This window comes from Schistosoma haematobium, chromosome 2, assembly GCF_000699445.3.
Source record: "Schistosoma haematobium chromosome 2, whole genome shotgun sequence".
NCBI lineage: Eukaryota > Metazoa > Platyhelminthes > Trematoda > Strigeidida > Schistosomatidae > Schistosoma > Schistosoma haematobium.
Genome location: NC_067197.1, coordinates 23277606 through 23303178, shown reverse-complemented (window position 1 = coordinate 23303178; position 25573 = coordinate 23277606). Strand labels below are relative to the sequence as shown.

The 25573-nt window shown below is 31.5% G+C and overlaps 1 protein-coding gene across 2 annotated transcripts; it reads right to left on the bottom strand.

Annotated features, from left to right (window-relative positions):
* Window positions 1-797: 797 nt before the first annotated feature.
* Window positions 798-25573, bottom strand: MS3_00006497 (uncharacterized protein; the record flags this gene model as incomplete). 2 transcript variants are annotated; one of them, XM_012944544.3, is made up of 5 exons in its annotated part: window positions 798-4080; window positions 5332-7326; window positions 8892-9035; window positions 10745-10973; window positions 25532-25573. In XM_012944544.3, the coding sequence occupies 5 exons, from the start codon at window positions 25571-25573 to the stop codon at window positions 3926-3928; spliced, it is 2565 nt and encodes an 854-aa protein (XP_012799998.2). In that variant the 3' UTR covers window positions 798-3925. The 2 variants fall into 2 exon arrangements, with proteins under 2 accessions (XP_012799998.2, XP_051067844.1); XM_051214664.1 differs by lacking the exon at window positions 25532-25573 and adding an exon at window positions 25351-25448.

Genomic DNA, 25573 nt, shown 5'->3' with positions numbered 1-25573 from the left:
AAAATATTAAACACTTTTAATAATTAAAATCTGGATATTTGTCAACAAGGAATTTGTTACAATGTTGGATAGTTTAGAATTTCTTACTGTGATAAAACTTATGGTACTAAGTAACGCAATTACTCTCGTATAAGACTGATGAGATGAAAGCTTAAAATTAAAAATGTTACATACTACAATTCAATCAGATCACTGATAATTCTTTGAAAATACAAATAACCTATCAAGTAATAACTACTGGAACTTTTGCTCTTTACTTTTCTTTCTCATCTCTTACTAACATTATCGATTTATATTTGTAATTTTTATGACTTAACTACTCTGACAATATCATGAACTAAGAATCTTGGTACACCGCTCGAAGACTGGGCTTCAAACGATGTGTTTATCCAAATTAGTTAATTCTAAAGTAAAGAAGGTTTTTCCACTATCTTTATGTACTCTGTTCCTTAGAATTGTTAATTTTATAAATTTCGAGAATTTAATCAAGTTGAAAGTGATCCGAAGTGTGATTTGTGCCCAATTTGACCACACGTTTATTTCTCAGTGCGTTTTGGATGAAAACAAGTTAGTAGCATAAAAAGTGGTGATCGAGATTCCAAGAGAGCAAAATATGGCTCAACAGAGAAGTATCGCAAACTATATTTCATATAAGACGTCTGAAATGTTTCTCAGAAAAATTACAAAACCTATGTAAAAGGCTTTTCAGAAGCGTTATCACATTTGATTTACTAATGATAAAACTTTTGAAATTTATAGTAATGAAAATGACGCTTGTAATTAGTCCAAGCAATCATGTTCTTAATTCATTTCATACTGATACAAATAATCTCTTCTACATGGTGTTAATCTGTGTCTCAGTGCATGGATTCAAGTTTCGAGAAGTTTAATTAGCTATTCATATATTGTGCAAGTGATGTACTCGCATTGTGCAAACCTCGTGGGTGGCAGTATGTCCTAATTGCTTACTTACGCCTATTACTCCTCGTGGAAGAGCATAGGCCGCCTACTAACACTCTATCTAACCCTGTCGTGGGCGATTCTTTTCATGTCTGTGTGTTCTTCGGCCTTCCTCTTCTCCGTCTCTTCAGGATTCCAAGTTAGTGCTTGCCTCGTGATGCAGTTTGGTGATTTTCTCAATATCCTATCCATTTCTAACGTCTTTTCCTAATTTCCTCCTCAGCTGAAACCTGTTTTTTTCCCCCATAGTAGTCTGTTGATGATGGCACATCCGGCCAACGGACATTGAGTATCATACGTAGATAACTGTTCATAAATACTTGTACGTTTTGATGATGGTTGTAGTAGTTCTCCAAGTTTCAGCTCCATACAGTATAACTGTCCTGAACTTCGCATTCAATATTCTGACTTTGTTATTGGTTGACAGTTGCTTTGAATCCCATATGTTCTTCAATCGTAGGAATGCTGTCATTGGATTGCCAATCCCCACTATTACATCTGCATCAGATCCTCCTTGTTCATTGATGATGCTACTCAGAGAAGCGAAACTTTCCAACTCTTCTAGAGTTCCTCCATCAAGTGTGACTACGTTGGTGTCCTCCTGTTGTATTTGAGGACCTTGGTTTTTCCATGATCAATGTCGAGGCCTGCTGATACAGAGGTTGCTGTTACATAGGTTGTCTAGTTCTGCATTTGTTGATGTGTATGGGATAGAAGGACTAGTTCATCTGCGAAACCCAAATCGTCTAGTTGCGTCCGGCCTGTCCGTTGTATTCCGTGCTTCCTGTCAGATGTCGAGGTCCTCGTAATCCAGTCAACTACTAGAACAAATAGGAAGGGTCAGAGTTGTCAGCCTTGTCTGACTCCGGTCCACACTTGGAATGCATCTGTCAGCTGCCCTCCATGCATGATATTGCAGTGTAATACATCGTTTGAATCCCATATGATGATTTTCTCCGGTAAACTATGGTGTCGAAGATGTTTCCATAAAGTCCTCTTATCAACACTGTCGGATGTCTTCTCATAGCGATGGAACGTGATGTATAGTAACGAGTTCCATTCAGTTGATTGTTCAATGATGATCCGTGGTGTCTCGATTTGGTTTGTGCACGACCGATCTTTACCGAATCCGATGTGTTGATGTTGAAATTGAGCGTCCACTGAGTCTTTCATTCGGTTCAGCCACACTGTTGAAAACGTTTCCTGGTACTGATATTGGTGTGATGCCTTTGTAGTTCTCACGTTTGCTCAGATCTCTTTTCTTTGGTATCTCGATGAGGTGTCCTTCTTTTCAGTCCATCGGCACTTGTTCCTCCTCCCAAATCTTCATGAATAGAATGTGAAATATGTTTGCAGTTACTTTCATGTCTGACTTCAGTGCTTCGGCTAGTATATTGTCAGGTCCTGTTGCTTTCCCACACTTGATTTTTCTGATAGCCATCTTGATCTCTTCGGTCGTTGGTGAAATGACATCTATAGGAAGGTCTGCGTGTTACTTGGATATCCGGTGGATTTAATGGAGCTGGTCTATTCAAGAGTTCCTCAATTTGTCCTACTCATCTATCCCTTTGTTTTTGAATCTCAGGGATTGGCCTGGCTTCTTTGTCCTTGATTGATGTCTTTGGTCCCTGCTAGTTCCTTTGCTGTGTCACATAGTTGTTTCATATTTCCATCTCATACAGCTTCTTCCACTTTCGTTGCTAGGTCTTCGATGTATTTCTGCTTGTTGGCCCTGATGCTCTTCTTCAGTTGCTTGTTTACTTCTGCGTATTCGTCTTGTGTCTTGACTTTCTTTGCCCTTGTTTGGCTGTTGTTAAATGCTGTCTTCCTGTTCTTCTTTTCTCGAATCTTGCACATTGTTTCGGTAGAAATCAGTTCTTTATCATGATGCTTGTTGCGGGTCAGAACTTCTGACAAGTTGAAGTTAGTGCTTCTTTGGCCTTTTTGCAGTTGTTCTCTATAGCAGCTTCTTCGTTCAGTAGATCCTGTAAGGCTTGGAACCTGATGTTGAGAGTTATCTGAATTGGTTGAGTTTTTCAGTATGTCGAAGGAATTCTGTAGTGATCCTTTTAATGCTGTGCGTTCAGTCTTCTAATGCTTCTTTGTCTTCAGTTTCTTCTTGGCCATAACCAGATGGTGGTGACCTGAAGCTATTTCAACTCCGTTCTTAGTTCACACATCTCCCATTGACCTTCTGAATTTTTTATTGATACAAATGTGGTCGATCTGGTTCTACGCCGTGTGATCCGGTGAGATCCATACAGCTTTAACCATGCGTTTGTGTGAGAATATTGTTCCACCTATAACCAATTTGTTGAATGCACATAGGTTTGTAAATCTCTTCTCATTTTCGTCCCTTTCTCCTAGTCCATGTCTTTCCATGATTTCTTCATATTCGATGTTGTCCATCCCGACTTTTGCGTTTAGGTCCCTCATCAGGATGGTGAGATCCTTTCTTGGGTACTTCACTATGATCGATTGCAGCCTCTCATTGAACTGATCTTTCATCAAGTAATCCCTCAATAAAGCTAAACATGTTTTATGACGGTAAAAATAATAAAAGTATAAGGTTGGGAATAAGTATCATCTGTAATTAATAATAATCATTCAGTATTAATTACACAAATTCACAATTCTAAATTTACCTTACAAAATAATAGTTTTACAAAGGTTTTCATAAAATCTAAACACAATTCAGGGCTTTTTCAACCTAGACAGCATATCTTAATCCTATGGAACATTCTCAAAGGTATTAAGAACACTTATTGACGACATTTTCATTATGTATTTGAAAGTGAATGATATACAAACAATTCAAAAATGATGAAATTCATCGAACAATATAAAAATAAAAGAGAGAAACTACTTATTTTCTAGTAAACTACTAAATGATATAAATGGTAGTGTCATTACTTTACCTGTTCATTCTCTATATAAGAAATTAATTTATTATTTAGAATAACAGTCAATCATTATGCTTGCAACAACATTGTTTCAATCTTTTGAATATATTAAATTTGATTATTGCATGGACAGTTATAATCGTAGCTGAAATAATATTACATAATCCAGAGAATAGAAATGTATATGCATAGTTTTCAGTTTGATCTTTGATTATACCTAAGCGTAAAAATAATAATAAAATAACAATATAGGTCTTATAATAACAAATAAGATTTATTATAAAATTCTATAAACGTTTTATAGCTAAGAAAATAGAAATTTTCATGTCCACTAATTCAGTGCTAAGTGTTGATGGAATATTTTTTAGTATGAAGAACTCATTAATCGTTTGAATATTACTATCGAAAACTGTAACGATGATAAAATGGTTCATCTTATGTCAAGTACCACTTACAATTAATTTTGTGCGAGAAAGGAATCTCGTGTCATGCGACAGGTCACCGAAATATAGCTAATTCGTATGCCTATTTTCGAATTAATCACTAAGGGATTATCTTCTGTATCTTTATAGATTTTAAGCTTTCGACCAATATATAGTAAAACGAAAAGATACTAGTTCTATATATTTACTGAGACTTAATCAATTTTGTATTGAATCACGAAGTTATTCTTTTTCAACTGTCTGATATTTATCGGCTAATCTACCCACAGTTTCATAACAGTAAATGAAATTTTAATTTTGACATGTCGATGAGCATTTATAAGACGAAAAACTATTGTAAAACTAAAATATAGTACTCCATGATAGTTCGTTACACTAACGACTAGCAGGTTAGGCAAATTAATGAAAATGTTTATAACCACAGTTCCATCCTTAAAAGACTCATACATTAATACGAGTTTTATAAATGTTACCAAGTGACGATTGTTAACGGGAATAATATTTATCCAAAATTGGTCTATTCAGTTTCATACATTAAATTATCTCATACCGCTTGGTTCTGTAGTTTAATCTTTTCACACTTGGTTATTCTTTAGAAAATGAAAGGAGATGGATTTTCGTTGTTTATATATCTTAAAAGTTAATGACAGGTTTTTATTGAAGGTCATTTGGATGATGAACTAGCTTTATCTAGACAAAAGTCAAGGGAATTTAAGTAGTTTGAACTTCCAATTTGAGATAATCGGATTTCTCTCACACGAGATTCGGTAGTATCTCATAAATTACACAAAATTTTTACTGAATAATAATAATAACCAGTCAAATAATTATGAAATAATTTGTTTATCCTATTTCATGCTACTTAATAATCTTAAGGTAGTATAATAAAGGTGAAGTTAAATGGTTGTGTGATCTAATAGTATTTTCAATATTCTGTTTATTCACTTGAATGAATAGAATAATTTTACTTTAAGCTAATCAAACAAACAAAACGTAAATCTTTTAAGAAAATTTTTCTGACTAACCTCCTAGTGGTCCACCAATTAAATAACCAGTTGCTTCAGAAAAAAGAACCATAGATAAACTTCTATCTACCTTTTTGTCACCCATAATATCAATAACCATTGCATGTGAAAATGCAAAACTTGGTCCTACAAAAATACTATAAGATATGCCGTAGGAAATTAAAGATGAATATGTTGGATAGAATGGCATAATCATGGTGTGTATCGATATAATAAATAAACAAGCGGCTGAAAGAAAACGAATATCTAATTTTCTCGAAAAATGTCCAATAAGTCCAATTGCTATTCTGCTTAACATATTTGATAATCCGACGTAAGCAAGTAAACCATTGGCTTTTTCCTCCTTCAATCCACTGCTTATACCAAAATTAATGAAATGACCATATAGTATGGAATCAGCCATATAACTAAAAGAACGATTGATGAGGAAGCTAAGAAAAAGAATATTTTTCAAGCTAATGAACGACATTCTCCTTTTCTTTATCTCATAACCAAATGAATCTCCAACTTTCTCATCCTTTATCTTAGAAATCATTAAGTCAACAGCTTCTTTAGGCTCGTCCACTGAAGTTAACGATAAAAGTCTAGTTCTGCCAGGCAAATCTTTACACTTGTATAATGGTACCATGACAGCTTGACTTTGGTAAATGGTAGTTCCACTTCGTATCATTTGATCAATATATCCTCGAGACTCATATGAAAGTTTTGGATGATCCAAGTTTAAATGTGAATTCGCAAAATGGTGCTCAGATGAAGTTATTTTATTTTGTGAAGTATTGTATGTAGATTCTTTGGTAGATGGCGTATTATCAGAGTTCCCATCTTCATCAGTTTGATAATCGATTTCATTTTCTTCAAAAATTGTATCTTCAGTCGGCTTGATATTCTTTAAAGCATAAGAACGATAATCTGATGAGAAATTCGGATTCAACGAATCAATACATTTTTCCTCTACAATCACAGTAAGTGGTTTTGGATGAACCAACAGACTTTTTGAAGTTAACTCTTTTGAAATTTCCTCTACCTTGACAAGAGCACGTTTAATAACTGCACTTATTAGATTTTCAGTGTATTTAGTATCATGAGCTTGAATTACGCTCGAAGCAAATGAATCACCGAAAAATGGTGTTGTTTTCGTCTTTGTCTGAGCCATTGTTATTGCAGCTGTAGATTTATTTACATTAGGTGTTTGTTCCACACTTGCTTGAGAATTGGTAAATGCAGTTGATCCCGTGTGAGTAACATGATCAGTGAATAATTTATCGATTCCACTTAAACGACTATCAACTAGGAATTGTGACTCTGGTAGATTAGTTTTAAAGTCGCTCAGCTGATCACATACTAAAAATATGATTGGAAGAAACAGAGTGAGACTGGGATGTGGCATTACTTCTGGCTTAATATTCTCCGCGTTGTCAAAATAATTATCAACTATTGTCTGAATTCGTTCTAATAAATGTGGTTCTGGGTCGTTGATAAAATTGATTGGACTAACCGTAATCTGATTTGAATTAGTTTTGTCATAAGTAATTTTGACGAACTCCACAACACCAATTATATTTTGTCCGGTTATCCGTGAATGTATTGCCTCTGATGTATTTTTTTGTGCAGTATTATCAATGCTGGTTAGTATACTGCCACCAGTTGTACTTATAAATGATTCATATGTATTTGGTGGGCCTGTAACAGATTTTAAACAAATTGTAGACGCTACTGGATCGTTAGGTAGTAAGATAACGGGTTCTTGAATGGGTTCAAGAGGTAATGGTTTGTGTAATAAACTTAAAGGAATAACATTAAGATGGAATAAAGCTAATGAAATTAAGGCCATACGCCAGGTATAATTTTCAATCATATAATTGCATAGTAGAGTATAGAATAATGTCCCGAAACCGCCACCGCTACTACAAATAGCCAAAGCCAATATTCTATACCGATCAAAGTATCCTGCCATGATAGCTATAATACGAACAATACTGATACCCATTCCGACGCCTAAAATAACGGAGATAAAGGAAAGACAAAATGGTATATTTCAATAATGTTGAGAACACAACAGAATGAACTTAATTCAGGAAAAAATGGCTATATGAACATAACTTGAAGATCTATCACACGTCATGGATTATAGGTCTCTAGTTTACTATAGGAATAAGGTTGGCCTTAATTAGATGTCGAGCAAAAATGTTTCCATAGATAGTTATACTTTAAAACGTAATCATTTTTTTATTGAAGAAGATGGTATTTCGAGCATCATTAAACTTCATTAATGACTTAAATCAAGCCTAAGTGTTTTCGAATTTGTCAACACCATGGACCATTAACTTTGTTACGTTATCTTTTTAGAAAATGAATTCGGAGTAGTTACTCACACTTAAAGGATCATGGATGGTGTAACAACAGTAGTTCGCATGTGACATCATAAATTTGATCAGTAAAAGTTGTAATTCATAATAAATGTCTCAAACCAAAGCAATAAATGTAACTTACTTGTTAGGTTCAATTTTATGAAGTTAGATATAAGCCTGACATTTTATGTGTTAACTAATCATATTGATCGATTGGTAAAAACGTGATAGAACGAGTGACGTTGGAGGCTTAAAATTAACAGTTGAAAATCAAATGCTGTATTCACTAAATCATTACTCCTCCATGTAGTTAATAACAGCACAAGATACAAAGGCTGAAGAGTTTTACTCTTTCTTATTGCTACCTATAGTGATCTACATCAAAATATCAATGGGTCATACTGAAAATACAATTTATAATTATAGAATAATGTAATGCGTTGATCGAATAATGTCACCCAGCAAACTACAAATTGTAAACACATTGTAACTTATCATTGTAATTTACATTAATCACACATCACTCAATTCATAATCTTCAATGATTTAGTTAAACTAGTAATTAATTGAAACACTTGTTGTTAGTATAGTCTTAAATGAATAATATATGATACATTTTAGGATAAATTTAGATCTGAACTTTGAAATTAATATCTATCTTGTTAGGGAAAATCCATCAATTATTTGAAAGTATAATTAACGTTATAGATTGTCTTGAAAGACTGTTAATATTTATTTCATATTTCAATTAAGCGTTCGCGCGCGAGACCGGAGGCCCTGTGTTCGGATCCTGCGAGCGGGATCGTGGATGCGCACTGTCGAGGAGTCCCACAATAGGACGAAACGGCCGTCCAGTGCTTCCAGGTTTCCAAAGGTGGTCTAACATCAATCGGTTCATGATCTCAATCAAAAACCTAACAATCTCCACAACACCTATACAAGTATTATAATGATTTATTTATGCATATCATGATGAGTATTATCGAGATTTTGAAAAAGAGATGTATTTCATTTATCGTAATAATGAAATTCTCTTTAACTGAAATAGTCGATGGAGCTCTACTCAATCTTCAAAATACATATTTCATGAATGTATTTACATTTTTGGTTACTGATGAATAATAATGAGTAGAAACATAAGCAGTAAAATATACTTTCATTTGTAAAGAAATTCTTTAATAAGTGTGTTTAATTAAAACAGAATTAATTTACCTCCAATTAAAGTATACGTTATGAAAAATCCCCAATAACTATTAAAGAATACTGAAGCAATCATAGCAATACTGGTTATCATCACAGCAACAATAGTAGCACGTTTAGTGGCTACTACATCCAATAAACGATTATATAATGGTGCTAAACATTGATGAAAAAAATATTATTCAATTTTAATTAACAACAGAATTGTATAGGAGAGTAAATAATTAAAAACAACGCACTGAGATATAATTCGATGTGATGTTAACAGTTGTGAAGTATGATGAAATGAATAAATGATGAATTGGATTGTAGTTTAATGAACTAGAAGTTTAATTTTTGTCAATAAAGTGGGAGATTTATTTATCACTGTACCTATTTTATAATCGGGATATTGGGTTAGTATGAATTATTTTAAAGATTATAAATAAGAAAAAGCCGAGGTTTATTCTCAAGCTAATGGTAAACGTGTCGACTGTTTCGATGTCACGGCGCGTATATCGGAACATTATGTTGTCTACCAAAACTGAAAGTTATTATTTTCTATTGACTATGTTATAAATAATTTCACTCAAAGAAACATTTTAATCTATTTAACTAATGCTGGATTATTAAAACTACGATTTAACCTTTACAATTTAATGACATAATCTAGGTTTTAGGTTTTATTACTCCTGAAGTAAAGCAAATGGGTATAATGCTTATATAAGTAATATGTTGTAAATTATTTACAAGATTATCAGTTTGATCTATATATGATATCTATTTTCTAAACTAACCATTTTTTCCTACCTAAATTCCTACTAACATTGTATCAAACTACTCGATCTGCAACTAATAGATTCTGTCAAATGCATTATATTATTAAGTCTATCAACTATAATTTAATGTCAGAAAGGTTGTGTGGATATCATAGTAATTTCAGTGGTTGAGATCATGAGTCAATTAAAGCTAGACCACCATGGAAAACGTGGAGGCACTGTACGACCGTTTCGTCTTATTGTGGGACTCATCAGCAGTGCGTATCCACGACCTCGCCTCGCGAGATTCGAACCTAGGATCTAGACCACTGAGCCGGCATCCAACGGTGTTAATGTCTGGGGAGTCCTACTATAGGACGAAACGGCCGTCCAACGCCTCCAGGTTTTCCATAGGAGTCTAGCTTCAATTGACTCATGATCCCAACCATTGAAATTAATATAATTTAATAGTTAAATTTATCGGTTTTTTTAAAATACAGTTTGCAGAGCCAAATGAAGACATAATGTAGTTATTTATATGAATATTAATTATATTAGTAACTTGATCTTGATGTAAACTCAATTAGTTAACTGTTTTAAAGTTCTGATTTAGATTAATAAAAGAAAACAGGTAACAAATGTCTAAGAAATTGTCGTGTAAGATATAATCTGATAGTGAATGAGGTCACTATGAAAGATGAACTATAAAGTCGCATATCCTTTTGATGAATAGCTATACAAATAACTACCAGTAAGGGAAAAAGTTCCTTTCTGAACTTGGAAATCAAATTAAAATTTTTCAATATAATCAAATAACTAAACACCTTACATAATTAAAACTTGAAAAAAATCATTAAACAAAAGGAAATTTTTTAACCAATTTATTTTCGTATGAGTTTCCTGTCAATGAAATTTTATAACGTAACACATTGTCCACTGGTTAAAGGTCAGTGAAGTAAGATAATTTTTCCCAGTCATTTCGATAACTACGTTTAATAATTTTCATCACTTCAATTGTCATTAAACATAATTAGATGAATCTTAAGTACATATTAAGAAATGGTGCCGATAAGAAAAAAATGAACTTAACGAATCTGGATATTTACCTTAACATGTTATAATACATACCTAAACAACATGTTATTGCAAATTGTCCAGTCATAAGCCAAAATAAATAACTAACTGAAACTTCTAATGCTTCTTCTAGTCCAGGGTAGAATAGAGCACCAACATTAAGTATACCATAATGGCTTGCTATCATAAGGAATGCGCATATTGCTTTTATCCAAGCTGGACGACGATCTATGCATCTTTCTCGTTCAGAGAGTATATCTATCGTATTTTCTGTTTGGAAATGCTGCGGAAAAATTAAAATATATAAAAAATAACCATTTATAGGAATAAATTAAAAAGCTGTTTATGTATAAATAAAATATCTTTAATTGATAACAAATGGTTTATCTCAAGAGTATTGTTCTGTTACTATTAAAAACCCAAGTTTAATGGTTTAAACAAATTGTCCAGTGAATTCTAGAAATGAACAATTCTATTAGTCAGTACTGAGTATTCATGGTTGGTGTTTAGGATGGAACCAATAGTCAAATCCCATGTAACTTTACCAAATAATCTGGTGAATGGAATGAAAATAATGTATGTATTACATATTATCAGTGATCACTCTCTTTGATGATTCTGATTTCCTAAGAATACAGTACACGATGTTCATTTGTATAGATGAAAAGATCTATCTACAATCTCCAAAGAAAAGATCAACCATTATTTATATTATTCACTATTCATATTAGTGTGAAAGTGGTATTTTGCTACATGCAATTATACTAATAGTTTAAATTACATCTGACCTTGTACTAGAGTCTGTTAGATTGTTTTATAGCGATCGATCATTATCAATTTACAAATTAAATAATTATAAACAAACTAAGTCTTAATTTTGGGCTTTCTTTTAATTTAGCTTTAACATAACGAATAAAGTGTGCTGAAGATTTAGCATGTTATTCAAAGCATGTCATTCTATATATAGAAACATATTTTGTGATTACTGGCACTCATTTTTAAGTTATTTTTAAAAGTTGAGAAAAGAGAAATGCCAAATGAAAACTAAACATTTTTCATTCTGAATATTTATCTCAAATTCCTATCCAGGACATTGACTTTTTATAAAATCTAGTTTACTATTAATAAGATAGTCTATTAACAAAATTTTCTGTGTTCTGTTCATTGCATTAGAAATAGAATAGTCAAATGAGAACAGTCACCAGTAAAACATTATTACATTCAAAAATTCATTATAATATCCAAGGTTAGGCATAAGGCTTGAAGAAGCTCTAATGACTGTCGTCAATAAATAATGTATGGCTGGATACTCAAGAAAGACTATGGTTAAGATGAAATGTTTGACTTTAGTATGTTACCTAATAATGATTCGTTAAAATTAGTAAATCACTACTACTGGATTTATGAAAATCGTTAATGATCACGTGAAAACATTCGAAACTCTGACACTATATGTATATAACTATTATTTTATAAAGCTTATACTGTTATTTTGAGAAACAGACAGTAAAATGTTTAACTGTCTTCCTTACTCTGCTGATGATCATCAGTTTCTGTTAGTAGCATCGGAGAAACTAACCACAACAACTGAAAATGGAGTAACCGAGCAAAGCCGAGCTTAGAAAGTAAACATATTTGATTTCGGAAAATTACAATATATGACATCCTTGAAAACACTATTAAAAAATAAAATCTTGGCCAATATACCACTGAAAGACATGGATAGTTAAAAGCTATTGATGTTTAGCAAAGCAAGTGTGATTTAAACATTACCGAATTAGCGCTGAGGCGATTAACCGTTTATGTACACTTATTCAACATAGAAAACCAATGATGTAAAGCTCACATAAGAAAAGTCAGTGTCTATCTTTTAGATCATTTATCGATATTTAGGTAACATTACTTACTGGTGGATACAAGTTAACTTCAGTTAGTCTTATAGTTCAACCTGATATTTATTATCAGTTAGAAAAAAGCATATCTACATGAATCTGTTTCTCTAGATTGAATATTCCATCAAACGAACCTAATCTTTCTCTAAACTAGAGACCAAATCTTCAGTAAGCGACACATAATTATAATAGTTAGATTTTTTTATCTACATTATATCGAGCCTTTTATTGTAATTGTAATGGAACTTAAATAATGTGTGTAATATGTTTACAAACGGTCATGTTTATTATAGTGAGATGAAAGATTTCTGTCCATATTTTCAACTGGTTTTGCTTTCCTGCAGTTTGGGTTGAAACGTCTAATACAGAGGCATTTATTTGCGTTAACTGTCCATCAAACTTCAGTTGACTGCAATAATACATTTAGTATAGAAATTTTGAATGCCCTTAAATGTGAGAGATTTATCTACCATAGTCAAATGTAAGCTTACTCCTAACTTTGGACTCTAGATAGTTAACTCCTACGATGGTGAAGAGTTTCTATACTATTACAAATCAAAGTGATCATATATTGCATCAAGTAGAACGAGTACTCGTTAGTGCAGTGTAGAAAAGATTATTAGTGTGTGTATTCAAGTACTTAACTATTCTTTTCTAATTAATCACAATTTGAATAGACGGAATATAAAAGGTGAATTTGTACTTTTATGCAATGAATATTTCAATGGAACTATTTACCTCTTTTCCTAAACTGCCAACCATTAAATCCAATAAGATATTGTTTTAAAACGAATTTCAAGTTTACATACAACGGTAACTTTTGCTAAATATAGTACATTTGATTTCTTAATAAACAGATGTCACTACTTTAAAGATGATTTTATTCTCAAACAATGATGATGAAGCTGTGGGTACTAGGTTTAAATGCTAATATGAATATAAGCACTAGAATGTAAATGCTTCATGTTGATAATTCCCGAATTGTATAAAACTTGCATTCTGTTATCCCATTGATAAAGACCTAGCAAAAGTATAATAAAATTTCAATGATTGAGATCATGAGTCAATTGAAGCTAGATCACCATGGAAAACCTGGAAGCACTAGACGACCGTTTCGTCCTATTGTGGGATTCCTCGGCAATGCGCATCCACGATCCCACTCGTGGGAATCGAACCCAGGATCTTAACGCTAAACCACTGGGCTGGCATCCAACGGTGTCAATGTTTAACTTTAACTAATCTACGAAATTGAGCGACGCATCCACCATTACTATCTCACAACTGACCTGGTTGAACTCCACTGGTCACTACTTCTCGCTAGAACTCCAGGAATACCTCTTAAAGCCAGTCACTAGTGAGTACATGTTGATTAGTATCAACTCCTAGGTTCGAATCTCATAAGGTGGGATCGTGAATATGCACTGCTGAGGAATCTCACAATAGGACAAAACAGCAGTCTAGTGCTTTCAGGTTTTCCACGGTGGTCTAGTTTCGATTGACTCATGATCTCACCTATTGAAATTACTACAATCTCTACAAAACCCCTTCTGATAATAAAATTTGTAGATGCATGAAATATTATGTCATATTTCAAAATGACCCAATATATCATTACAAACTAATTTAATTTATTCCAAGATATCAATAACAGCAACAACAACAAGAAACAACACACATTCTTACAACTAACAATGTAGTCACTATTTTAAATGCATTATATCTAGTTTATGAAATATATTTTATTCCAGGTATTTTATTGTAGCAATTTTATTTAGTGAAATCTTTTCTCTTTTTTCGTTTCTTGATAAAATATTTTTATGATGTCACCTATTATACATTGAATAACCAAATCCAGTTAAATAACCTTTATTATTTTACGTATTTTATTGATGTTTGTTAATATGGATGGTATTTTTGATATTACAAACTGGATTACTTTAAGTACTATTATAATCGATCAATGGTGTGTATGGTCTATGAAAATACCATAGTAAGATACTTGTTCTTTTTTTTCTTCTTTCTAATCATTAGAACATATTACATTGAACACATTGGATGGAGAAAATGACTTCTTTTAAAATGATCAATGTGTCTTAAAAATGAAATCACTTTTACACAAAATGACCTTAAGTAAATTTGCACTAAAATAAAAAGAACATGAAATGATAGTAAGATATATTGGGTAACTTTTATTAATAAATTGATACACTTCATACGAAGTATTTCTAATTAATAATTCAAATAGAATATACCAGAGTAATAATACAGAATGTAGTCGTGTAAATCAGTGTAAAAATATTTTCTAGTATGATATATTTATTACTTATAATGTTTACAATTGTAGTATGTACTATTAATGTCAACAGATCTAAGTAATATTGATTATCAATCGAAAGTGGAATGTCTGGCGACACAAGGTTAAGAAGATCGAAATGATGAGAATGAGAACAGAGAGTGATTGATGTGAAAATGAAGGAATAATCATGTTTAAGACAATTGATGGATATTTTGCAAATGAAGTAGTTTTTCAAATTTAAATAAGAGTTTCTGTAATTTCGTATTCAGAAACATATGATTGTTCCCATTAGTGTTCTCGTTCACTACACTATAACTTAAAATATGAAATAATGAGAGTTTATTATCACTTCTTGTGATATAATGATGAGGTAACTGAAAGAATTATCCTATCCATATGGATAAATTAGAGTTAAGCTTCTATAGAAAAATAATTATTTGAATTTCTCTGTAAATGAGATATTAATGAATAATAAGTTGAAAATTATTTAACATGCATAATCATCACTCATATTTGTTAGTGAATTTGATAGAACAATACTAGAATATTCATATGGCTGATGTATCCAGTAGACCAAATATCTTACAAATCGCAAGTCAGATTACTTAAGAAAGTATATGTAGGTACTAACGGATGTCATCTATACTTTCGCTCATTTTCAGGCAATTTTTTAAGTTTTTAGTTTAGTAAACTAATTTATAATAAATTACTGACACGTTTTATTCGACGGAAAGCTACTAGCACCAAATTTAAATTTTGAGCTCCCTGCAAATATTTAACATAAGACAAGTATTCTGTAATGAGGAGTTATGAAGACTACCATCCATATAAAGACTTTTTCGATTCATTCAAGATTAATGACTGGATAATATGACATTACTTACTTCTCGATGTTCAATTGATGTACAACCACGTAATATGTTTTATAATTTTCTCAGTAATATACGGATTGTTTGCCATACAGCTAATAAAACTTTTTAGACCACCGTTTAATTGAGACCTTAAATGACAGCCACTTAAAAGTCTAATTAATGAATTAGATTTTAATCTTATGATTAAGTGAAGTGGAAACAGAATTCCAATTAACAACTGTCTGAATCTCTTATAGTGATCAGTATGTGGACGAATATCACACAGTGATAATGATATTTCGATAATACAATGAGAAGATGAGGGTTATCAGAAATATGTGATATATTTGTTCAACACATTTCGAACAATCTGATCACGCATATACTTGTTAAGATATTTTTATATGAAAACTTAAAGGTCAACTAGACAGGTTAAAGGTAAGCCGTAACAAAAAATAAATAAAGTACACAAACACAGTGTGATAACCACGTTGGATTATAAATCAGTATTACCAGAGTAGGTTAAGAGTAAGAACAAATTGTTTTTGAACACATAAAGGGGGTTTCAGTTTCCGTATAGCCAAGGCATTAATAAACCTTAGTATACGCCCTTGAAGGCTTTTGTACAAGACTACAAATGCTGACTTGATATCAACCAAATGTTTCGTAATGGTGTAGGATGTTTGTCTATCCTGTGATCTTATTTGACCATTGGAATTCGTTCGTTTCTGCAGCCATTTGCGCATGTGCACCGCCACCCTTACTTGAAGACCACGATTGGTTCTCCCTATGTACGTGTTTCCTCACGTATATGTAAATTGATAGACACATTGGGATGCGACACAACCGCTTACATGCTGTTTGGGTCGAATTCATTCAATTAGAATGAATTAAAATGATTTTCTAATCATAATATTTCTTTCAGTGAAAATATTTTTAAGTAATTTTATTTCTTAACTTATTAACAAAATTTACTTGCATCAGACAGAAAATTAAATATTCGTTTATAAAGCAGTAGACCAACTTTACGAACAATTATGGGAGGCCTGCTTGAATATCTGGGCTATCAGTTCCCGACATCTAGATATTTAAACAAATCATCTGTCTTTTGTTTGTTTTAACAGATCATTATGTCAATTAATTGCACAGTGTATAAGGTGCGTTTGTGAAAAGTTCACGACTTCTCGCTGTACGATTTAGAAAAGAGCACACAACCAGAATTATTGCGGTTGTTGACAATATACATCGAAAAGAATGTACATAATTCAGATTCCTGAACAGCTAACACATAGTTGGCGATCATTCAATATTTATCCTCAGAGTCGATCAAGAAACAAGAAACGGAAACTTGTTAAAATACTATACTATACCGAAAATATAATATTGAATAAAGCTAATAGTAACAACAATTCTTAAAGTAATTGGTCTCTTCTATAAATTTGGATAGATCAATGGGAAGACGGAGTTGATCTGAAAAATGTAATGTATTCGCGCTATAAATTTCGAATAATCCGGTCACACATACACTTGTCAGGACATTTTATATGAAAATTAATGAAGGTCAATTAAATGAAAGTTCAAGTAAAAAAGTAACAAAGGGGAGAGAAACAATTTAACATCGTATAGAAAGAACAAGAAATTGTCGCGTTATCCTAGGCCATAGAATGACTTAAAGATTACCAAGGTAAATTCAAGGTTACGACAAATTGTTTTTGTACATATAAGGGAAGATTAAATTCACGAATAGCCAAGGCTTCAATAAACTTGAGAATTCGTTCTTGACAATTTCTATACAAGGTTTTAAAAGCTGTATTAATCTCAGTTTTGTGCCCCCATTTCAATTATATGTTTCTCTACCGATGAACATGGTTTTCTACCTCCCACGTTGATCGGATCATTTGATACTAATTGGTTTTGAAGCCATCTAGGCACGTGTTCAATGATTCTTGATTGCATTGTTCGATTACTTCTCTTTATGTATGTGTGTCCACACAAAAGCTGGGTAAATTCACTTATGGATGATAATGATGGAAATTCATTTCAATTTAACCATGATATGTATTTCTTAGTTAACGGTACATAAAGTGTCATGACATGTGTGTGACCGGATTATTCGAAATGTATAGCGCAAATACATTACATTTTTCAGATCAACTCCGTCTTCTCATTGTTCTATTGAAACAATTATTAAAGAAAATTACTTTTTATTTATCCCTTTGTTAACTCTCATCAATGCAGTAATATGTGTATTTTGATAATTTTTAAACAGCATCCTTCTATTTAATTTGAATTGCCACCTAATTTTATTGGTGAAGTATCCTCACTCTTTAACGAAACTGTTTAGAATTAGTTGGATAGTTTAGTAACAATATAAAAACAACAGTATGATTGATGAAGAAAATAATAATGTAAATTTATACACATATAACGGTATTTATTCTATTATTCTACCTAAAATTATGTTTATAAAGATTATCCTTGTGGATTAGCTTAAGCATAAAAGCCTGATATATCTAATCAGCAATGTCCGGTTTACAGTCTTAATGTTCTAGAATGTTTTCTAATTGAAAAAATCTAGAAAAATATTAGATTACATGAATGTGGAATTTTAACACAAATATGTTATTTCAATAGTTGAAATCATGAGCCAATTGAAACTAGACCACCATGGAAAACCTGGAAGCACTGTACGGCCGTTTCGTCATATTGTGGGACTCATCATCAGTGAGCATCCACGACCTCGCCCATCGCGAGATTCAAATCCAGGACTTAACGGTCTCGCGCGCGAGCGCCTAACCATTAGACCACTAAGCCGGAATCCAACGGTGTTACTTCAACCAATCCACGAAATTGCGTTATGTTAATAAATTTTCTTAAAACAATCGGGAGATATTATTAACAAGTTAAATTCTTTTCAAAAATTCGATAATGATCATCTATAAACATTAAAATAGGTATATAACTTCTTAAAGTTAATAATGTATGATATTTGTTTAAATTAATAATGATTTATTCTGGAAAAGTACTTATTTTATTCAATGACAATGATATCAATGATATAGTTAACATTTTATTCTGAGTCAATAAAAACAAATATGAAAAGGTGTTGACTGATATGAATTTGTCAATGTTTTGACTAGATCTATAATAATCATAACAATATGTAAACACTATCAAGTTATTTTGTTTAAAAATCATCAAAAAAAGTTTTTTAATTTTAACAGTGTATCCTCTCAGTTATTGTAAGTAACAATTTTATGTAGTTCATTAAAAGTTATTGGGCTCATTAATGTTCCAAACAGTAACAATATTCACTAGTGCACGGTACTATGATTTAAGCTTTGTCTGTTATTTTTGAAAAGAATTGAAATAGCATCAATTATATTAAACTATTGAAAATTAAAAGTCACTGAACATTCCGTTTGTAAATGCTGGATAAATACCTAAATATAATCAAACACTAAAACAAATTTAACGCCTTAGTGTCGTATAACAAACTCAATAACCTTAGACAACTGATCTTATAGTATATATTTTCTTTTCCTTTAGTTTAAGTAATTTGTATCACACGGTGGGCCCGAACCAACTTCATAGATGAGTTACAACTTTACTTCTCGTTTGTAGTTGATTACATTGATTGTAGTTTTTCACTAGAAACCAAAGAATTTCATTTTGAAACTGGCTACTAGTGAATTTAAAGTGATTATCAACAGGACATTCTTTGAGCTTGAAGACTATTTTTGTTACAAACTAATGATAGTCTTGAATCAAGGTAAAAGTAATAAGTCGATGTTGTCATGAAACGTATTCAACCTTTCTATGCAGTTTTCTCACTATAAGATGAAGTCAAGTTTTTAGGGAAAAACGCAACTATTCTTCTATTTTGTCCACATAGTGCATCCTTCAATTGTTTTATCGCAGTAGAATAAATATTGTTTTTCTTGTTTGAGATTCATCAGTTAACGATATGTCTACCACATTTCATGCCAAAACTTTGATTCATTAAGTTACAATTAAATATTCTACTAAAGAAGGTAATATGTTATCGAAATTCAGTTACTCGGTGAATGACATTACAATAATTGTTGTCCTTAGTAGAAACTAAACAATGTAAAGTTTACTTGATGTAATGTAATCGTAATAAATTGAGGGAAATACTTTTTAATATTAACATCAAATGGATTGTGTGCACTACCATAGATCTGTCGATCTGGTTCAGTAAACAAATAACGTGTAATAACACGATATTCTTACCAAATCAAATGTGTTCTATTAATTTTTTAAACATTCTTGAATACTTTCTCACCTTTCTCATAAATTATTCTTTCTCGAGAGAACAATGAAAAACCACGCCTACATACAATATAAGACCAAACTTTATATTTCCGGTTAAAAAACAGAGAATATCCGTAAGAAAATTGAATATCTCATGTGTTACTAAAAATAGCTATGAATATTGTTACCTACTTGGGTTATTCAACCAAACCAGTCAAGGTAAATGATTGACGCGCCAAAAAACACAGTGGAAAACGCTTTTTTGTGGTATGAAATAACAAACATGCATAAATTAATAGTGAATTTAATTTTAATCGAAAAATAAGATTTGACTGTAGATTCAAAAATTTTATATTCATGAAATAATAGAAACAATAGTCAATCTTATTACTATTATTATTGTTATCGTCAATCATATTTATCGTTACACTTATGTTGTCATAACAGCGAATAAATCAAAAATGTATATTAATTATTGTCCGTCTGTACTTATTGCATTACACTAAATTCTTAAGTTATATGCCACTGTCCAATGAGAGAAAACTAATAAAATTTCATTTTTTTTTCGTTTTTTTCAAGGTGGAAACACATTTTACAGTCTTGATGAATACTAACATTCAGTTTTATGCTGTAATACATACGTGGTATCATTGTTACCTTGAGATCTAAAGGTCTTCGGTTTGAAAATGTCACAAGGATAGGGGGTATCTTAAACCGGAAAGAAGTGATGTTCAATACCTTTTGATTTTATATGGTCCTTTCGTTGACATTAATCCGTGATGAAAAACAGACTCAAAATATAAGAACTACTGTGTTAATTTTTCATTAAATCTTTTATCATTGCTTAGTATTTAGTCATAGATTTTTCTTAGGATATAATTAAAGAACAAAAAGGCAACATTAACTTAATGTTATTTAGAATCGTATTTACAACTATATTTATAAAAATAAACAACCTTACTGTTATATTATAACTGTTATGCAAAGAGAAATATCTGAATTGTATAACGTATTCTTAGAGTACAACTTAAATCATTTAATCAATCAGTTGCATCAGAACTTTCCTCCATTTCTAAGAATAAATAAATTACTGTAATAAAAGAGCTTCATGTATTCCAATTGTTTCACACTTTTCTTACATAGTGATTAAAATGCATATGATGATTTTAATCATTTTTATGATACACACTTTTTTTCATAACAGCCAATTACTTCATTTACGCCGATTTAAGAAAATAATCGTGTACATTCTTTTAAGATATAAAAGATAACAGGGTACTCAACGACTCTGACTAATATAGCACTTGATATTGTTCAAAAATTTACAGTTGTAATAAACAAAACAGATATATTATATTTTTACTCACTCTTAAATTCTCAACTATATGTTTAGTTATCAACATGGATTATAGCTTGTATGAAGGGACCGAAATTCAAGGTAAAAATCACTTTCCAAAACAATTATATTATCTGATTTTAGAAAGATATTTACTTAAATAATAATTTATAAACATCAATACAAATCGTTAATCTTATTTTTGTATGTTTTCAGTCTATTCATTGTCAATGTATCAGAAACTAAGGCGTTGAAACTTTTTAGTACAATATCTTAATTGAATACCTTTTATTTTTATTTATGCTTAAAAACTTAACATGTCTCATAGCATATGATCAGTTGATAAGACAATCATTCACTTAAAATATTTATAGCCATCTCCGAAGGAAAAACAATCAATACCCTTTTCCCCACATGAAATCAATCACAAATTTAAAGGTGACTGGAATTATTTTATTTATATTTTATGTCATTGAATAAGAAAAAGAGAATTCAGCGAAGAAAATTTTCTTTTCGACGAAATCGTTTACTTAAGCTGTACATTCGTATATATAGTTATATGGAAAATATATATCTATAGGAGGATAGAAAAGATTGCATTACAAAAATGGATTTGAGACTAAATAACAAATGAAGTTACGTACTAATCAAGGGGTAAAGAAGAAAATAGTTTATGGGTCAGATAATAGTCCAATTGACAGATATGAAGGAAAACGACAAACACAAATGTCATAATAATAAACTGAATAATAATATAAAAAACTTGTATAAGGTAATAAGAATAACTTATTAGAGTTTAAAATTGCAAAACAATAATTTAAAAGTTAAAAAGAATTCACTAATAACCAAATAAAAGTACAAAAAACAACCCAAAATATATTCATTAAGGGAATTAAGGCCAAGGAAGGATGAACGGTTGGACGAATCATTTCTGCACGCAAAGTTCAGGCTTGAGTTCGTGGATTGCCAATGCCTCAGCAGTGCATAAAATATTGGTTTAACACCCCATTGATCCATTTCCTTTGACTCTGTAGATTACTTTAAAAAAAGAATCTTTTGGAGCAATGTGTCCACAGTTAATCAAGTGCTCCTATATAGAACTTGTAATTGTTTTACATTCTCCTTTTAAAAGCCATGCCGGATAGTGTTCTGATATACGTTTGGACAGTGATCGCTTTGTGTGGCCTGTGTAATGTGCCCCAAATGAGCAAGTAAATTTATAGATACAGATTGATGTGACCCAAAGCAGAAGTTTACCCTTAACACATCCTAGAATGGTTGGTCAACGAGAGAAAACAATTCGGAGCTTGGATGCGTAGAACGTTTTATTCAACGATTTTGAAATCCGTTTATTCAAGATTTCAGCAGCTGTGTCTCCTTTACATTCCATATTCATAAACAAGGTTTTCTTCTCTACCATTGATACTTTTTCATGATGAAGTCTAGGTGTTAAGTTGCTATCGACGAATCTAGGTGGATAACCATTTCTGATGAGGGTCTGTCGAAGTTGAAATAGTTCTTCACCAATTATGTCATTGGTACAGATTCAATTGATCCTAGAGGATAAAGAGTGAATTAAGTTCCTCTTTCTACTCAGTGAGACCCAACTATAGAAATTCGTGTATTGTCCATTCCAGGTACGTTTTCTATATATAGCTCTCTGTAAAAGAACCATCCAGCATTCTTTTCAATCGGACATCAAGAAAATAAAATTCATTGTTTGCCTCTGCTTCTAAGGTATATTGAATTGACGGGTGACAATTATTAAATCTATTCAAAATTTCACTAGGGTCCATGTCTTCTTCACAGATAATGTGTATATCACCGAATGAAATTTTTCAATGACAGAGATATGCAAAGCCCTAAATGAAACGGATAGACTGTTACAGAATATGCACTGTCTGAGTTAAAATTCATGGGTTAGTTGCCTTAATTCATTATAGGCCGCAAGGCTAAGTGTTTTAAGATGGGAAACATTTACCCTAAAATGGATAAATACTGAACTTAATTTAATTTCGTAACTTTCTGTTGGTTTAATCATCTCAGGAAATTATAGTTGACTACTTTTATTACAGATTCATTCATTTTATTCTATTCTATATGCATTTTGTTTTACTTTATCATAAAAAACCTATTTGTGAAAACAGTACGGACTAAGTTACTAGCAACTATTAGTTAAGAATTCATTTCTAATCCACTTATATAGCTAATATTTGGTCTAGTATATCTTTTCACCGAGTGAAATACGGATTGTTGAATTCACCAACACAAATATATGAATGTTAGTCTTTATTATGCGTTAACATCAGCGAATCTAATACTGGAAAAGAACGAGGGATAGACAAATGGTTCGTCAGTGTGAATGGATAACCCAAAAGGGGTTTGTTATAACTTGTGGCCTTGTGCCCTATTAATGTATAACGTAATGATACCACCAATCGGAGAACAGTGCTTTATCGACCGGACCAATGGCGCATAAAACCCGTACGAGCAGTCGAGAGTCTTTACCGGTCCCGCTTCCTGCTTAGCTCTACTCGTTAAGTCCAGAATACCAATCTCAGTTTCTGCGATATGAATCATGTATTTCAAATATAATTTGTTTATATACAAACCAAACAGACCACATCGTACCACGAAATAGAAAATAACATTTTTACAAGATTTAGCCAAAAGTGACTGTGAATGTGGGAGATTGTAATTGATAAACTGGGCATAACTTAAGAATGGTAAATCGTATGATAACAGTCTATAAATTAAAATAAAGCTTATAGTAAGAGGAACACGAATATGAATAGTTTAGTTACTTAACAATTATACAATAAAAATATATGTATAGTATTAGTCCATAAACAGATACCAACAGTTAACATTGATTATTTTCGTTGGGACGTAACAGGGTTTAAACCAATTATGTACTATTCTGGTGTTTTACATCAGTCCATTTGTAACACAATACAGTACTCACTAAGACGTCACTTTCAAGTAACTATATAACTCAGAATATACTAGTTTACGCAGTTCACTGTATTTAAAAAAAGTACAGGAAATAAAAAAATTGGTAAGCTTATACCACGTGAATAAAAACGATCCTTGGTTCAAAACCCTCATAAATTACTTAACTAATTAAGTTGTTTTTCTGAAAATAGTGGAAATGAAAGTTGAATTTGTATGTAGAACTTATTTAGTTTAAATTCAAAAATGTTGTTTAAGAAATTGTTGGATATCACGCCAGTGCAATATCAAATATTGAGTGTCCATCTAGTAATAAGAATAGAAATGAAATCATAGATCTTACACTGCATCGTATCAGAAAAACCAACATAGTAGAATAACTACAACAGCAGTCAGAAAATTATAAAAACAGAGAACCAATATTAGAAAAATGTTCTGATTGAGATCATGAACCGATCAATGTTAGACCATCACTGAAAATCTGGGAACACTGGTCGATCATTTCATCATAGTACGGGTCTCCTCAGTGGTGAGCATCCACGACACTGCATGCGGGATTCGAATCCAAGACCTTCGTTCTGGCACGCAGACGCTTAACCCCTAGACCTTTGAGCCGGCATCCAACAGTGTTATTGTGTAAGTTCAACCAGTTCATCAAAAATATTCCTTATTGACTTTATATATATATTCATTTTCCAGATTAAAATTATTTATGTATGGTTAAAAATTTCGAGTATTGTGGTCTAAAATCTATTGCAATGTCCCAGAAACATTTATCATAAACCTATGCATGGGATTTGATCTTATTGATATTCTATACTTTATCATTTTATGACACTAATAATTTCTTTATCAATTATATTATTCATGTTTAACCTTTATTCCAGTATCTATTACTATTTGTGTATTCTACATTTTATCTTCTTAAATATTTCAATGTAATAAAAAGAAATGTAACAAACGGATCAGTTACTTATCTTTTGTTCACATTGTTTAAATGTATGAAAATAATTCGAACTGATTACTCATTAAAATAACCGGATATAACCGGTACATACGTTAGATATCAAAGAAGTTACTATCAATATCAAATATCATTGTTCACTGCCAGATCACTTATTCAATAAATAATTTAATAATTTGAAATGAAAGAAAAAGCATATTATGAAATCTATTCTAATTGATTTCTATACAATGATTATATATCACTAAAATAAAACCAAAAAAAACATCACTTACATATGACTTGTCAAGTTTCAATATTCTTTTAAACATTTTCAT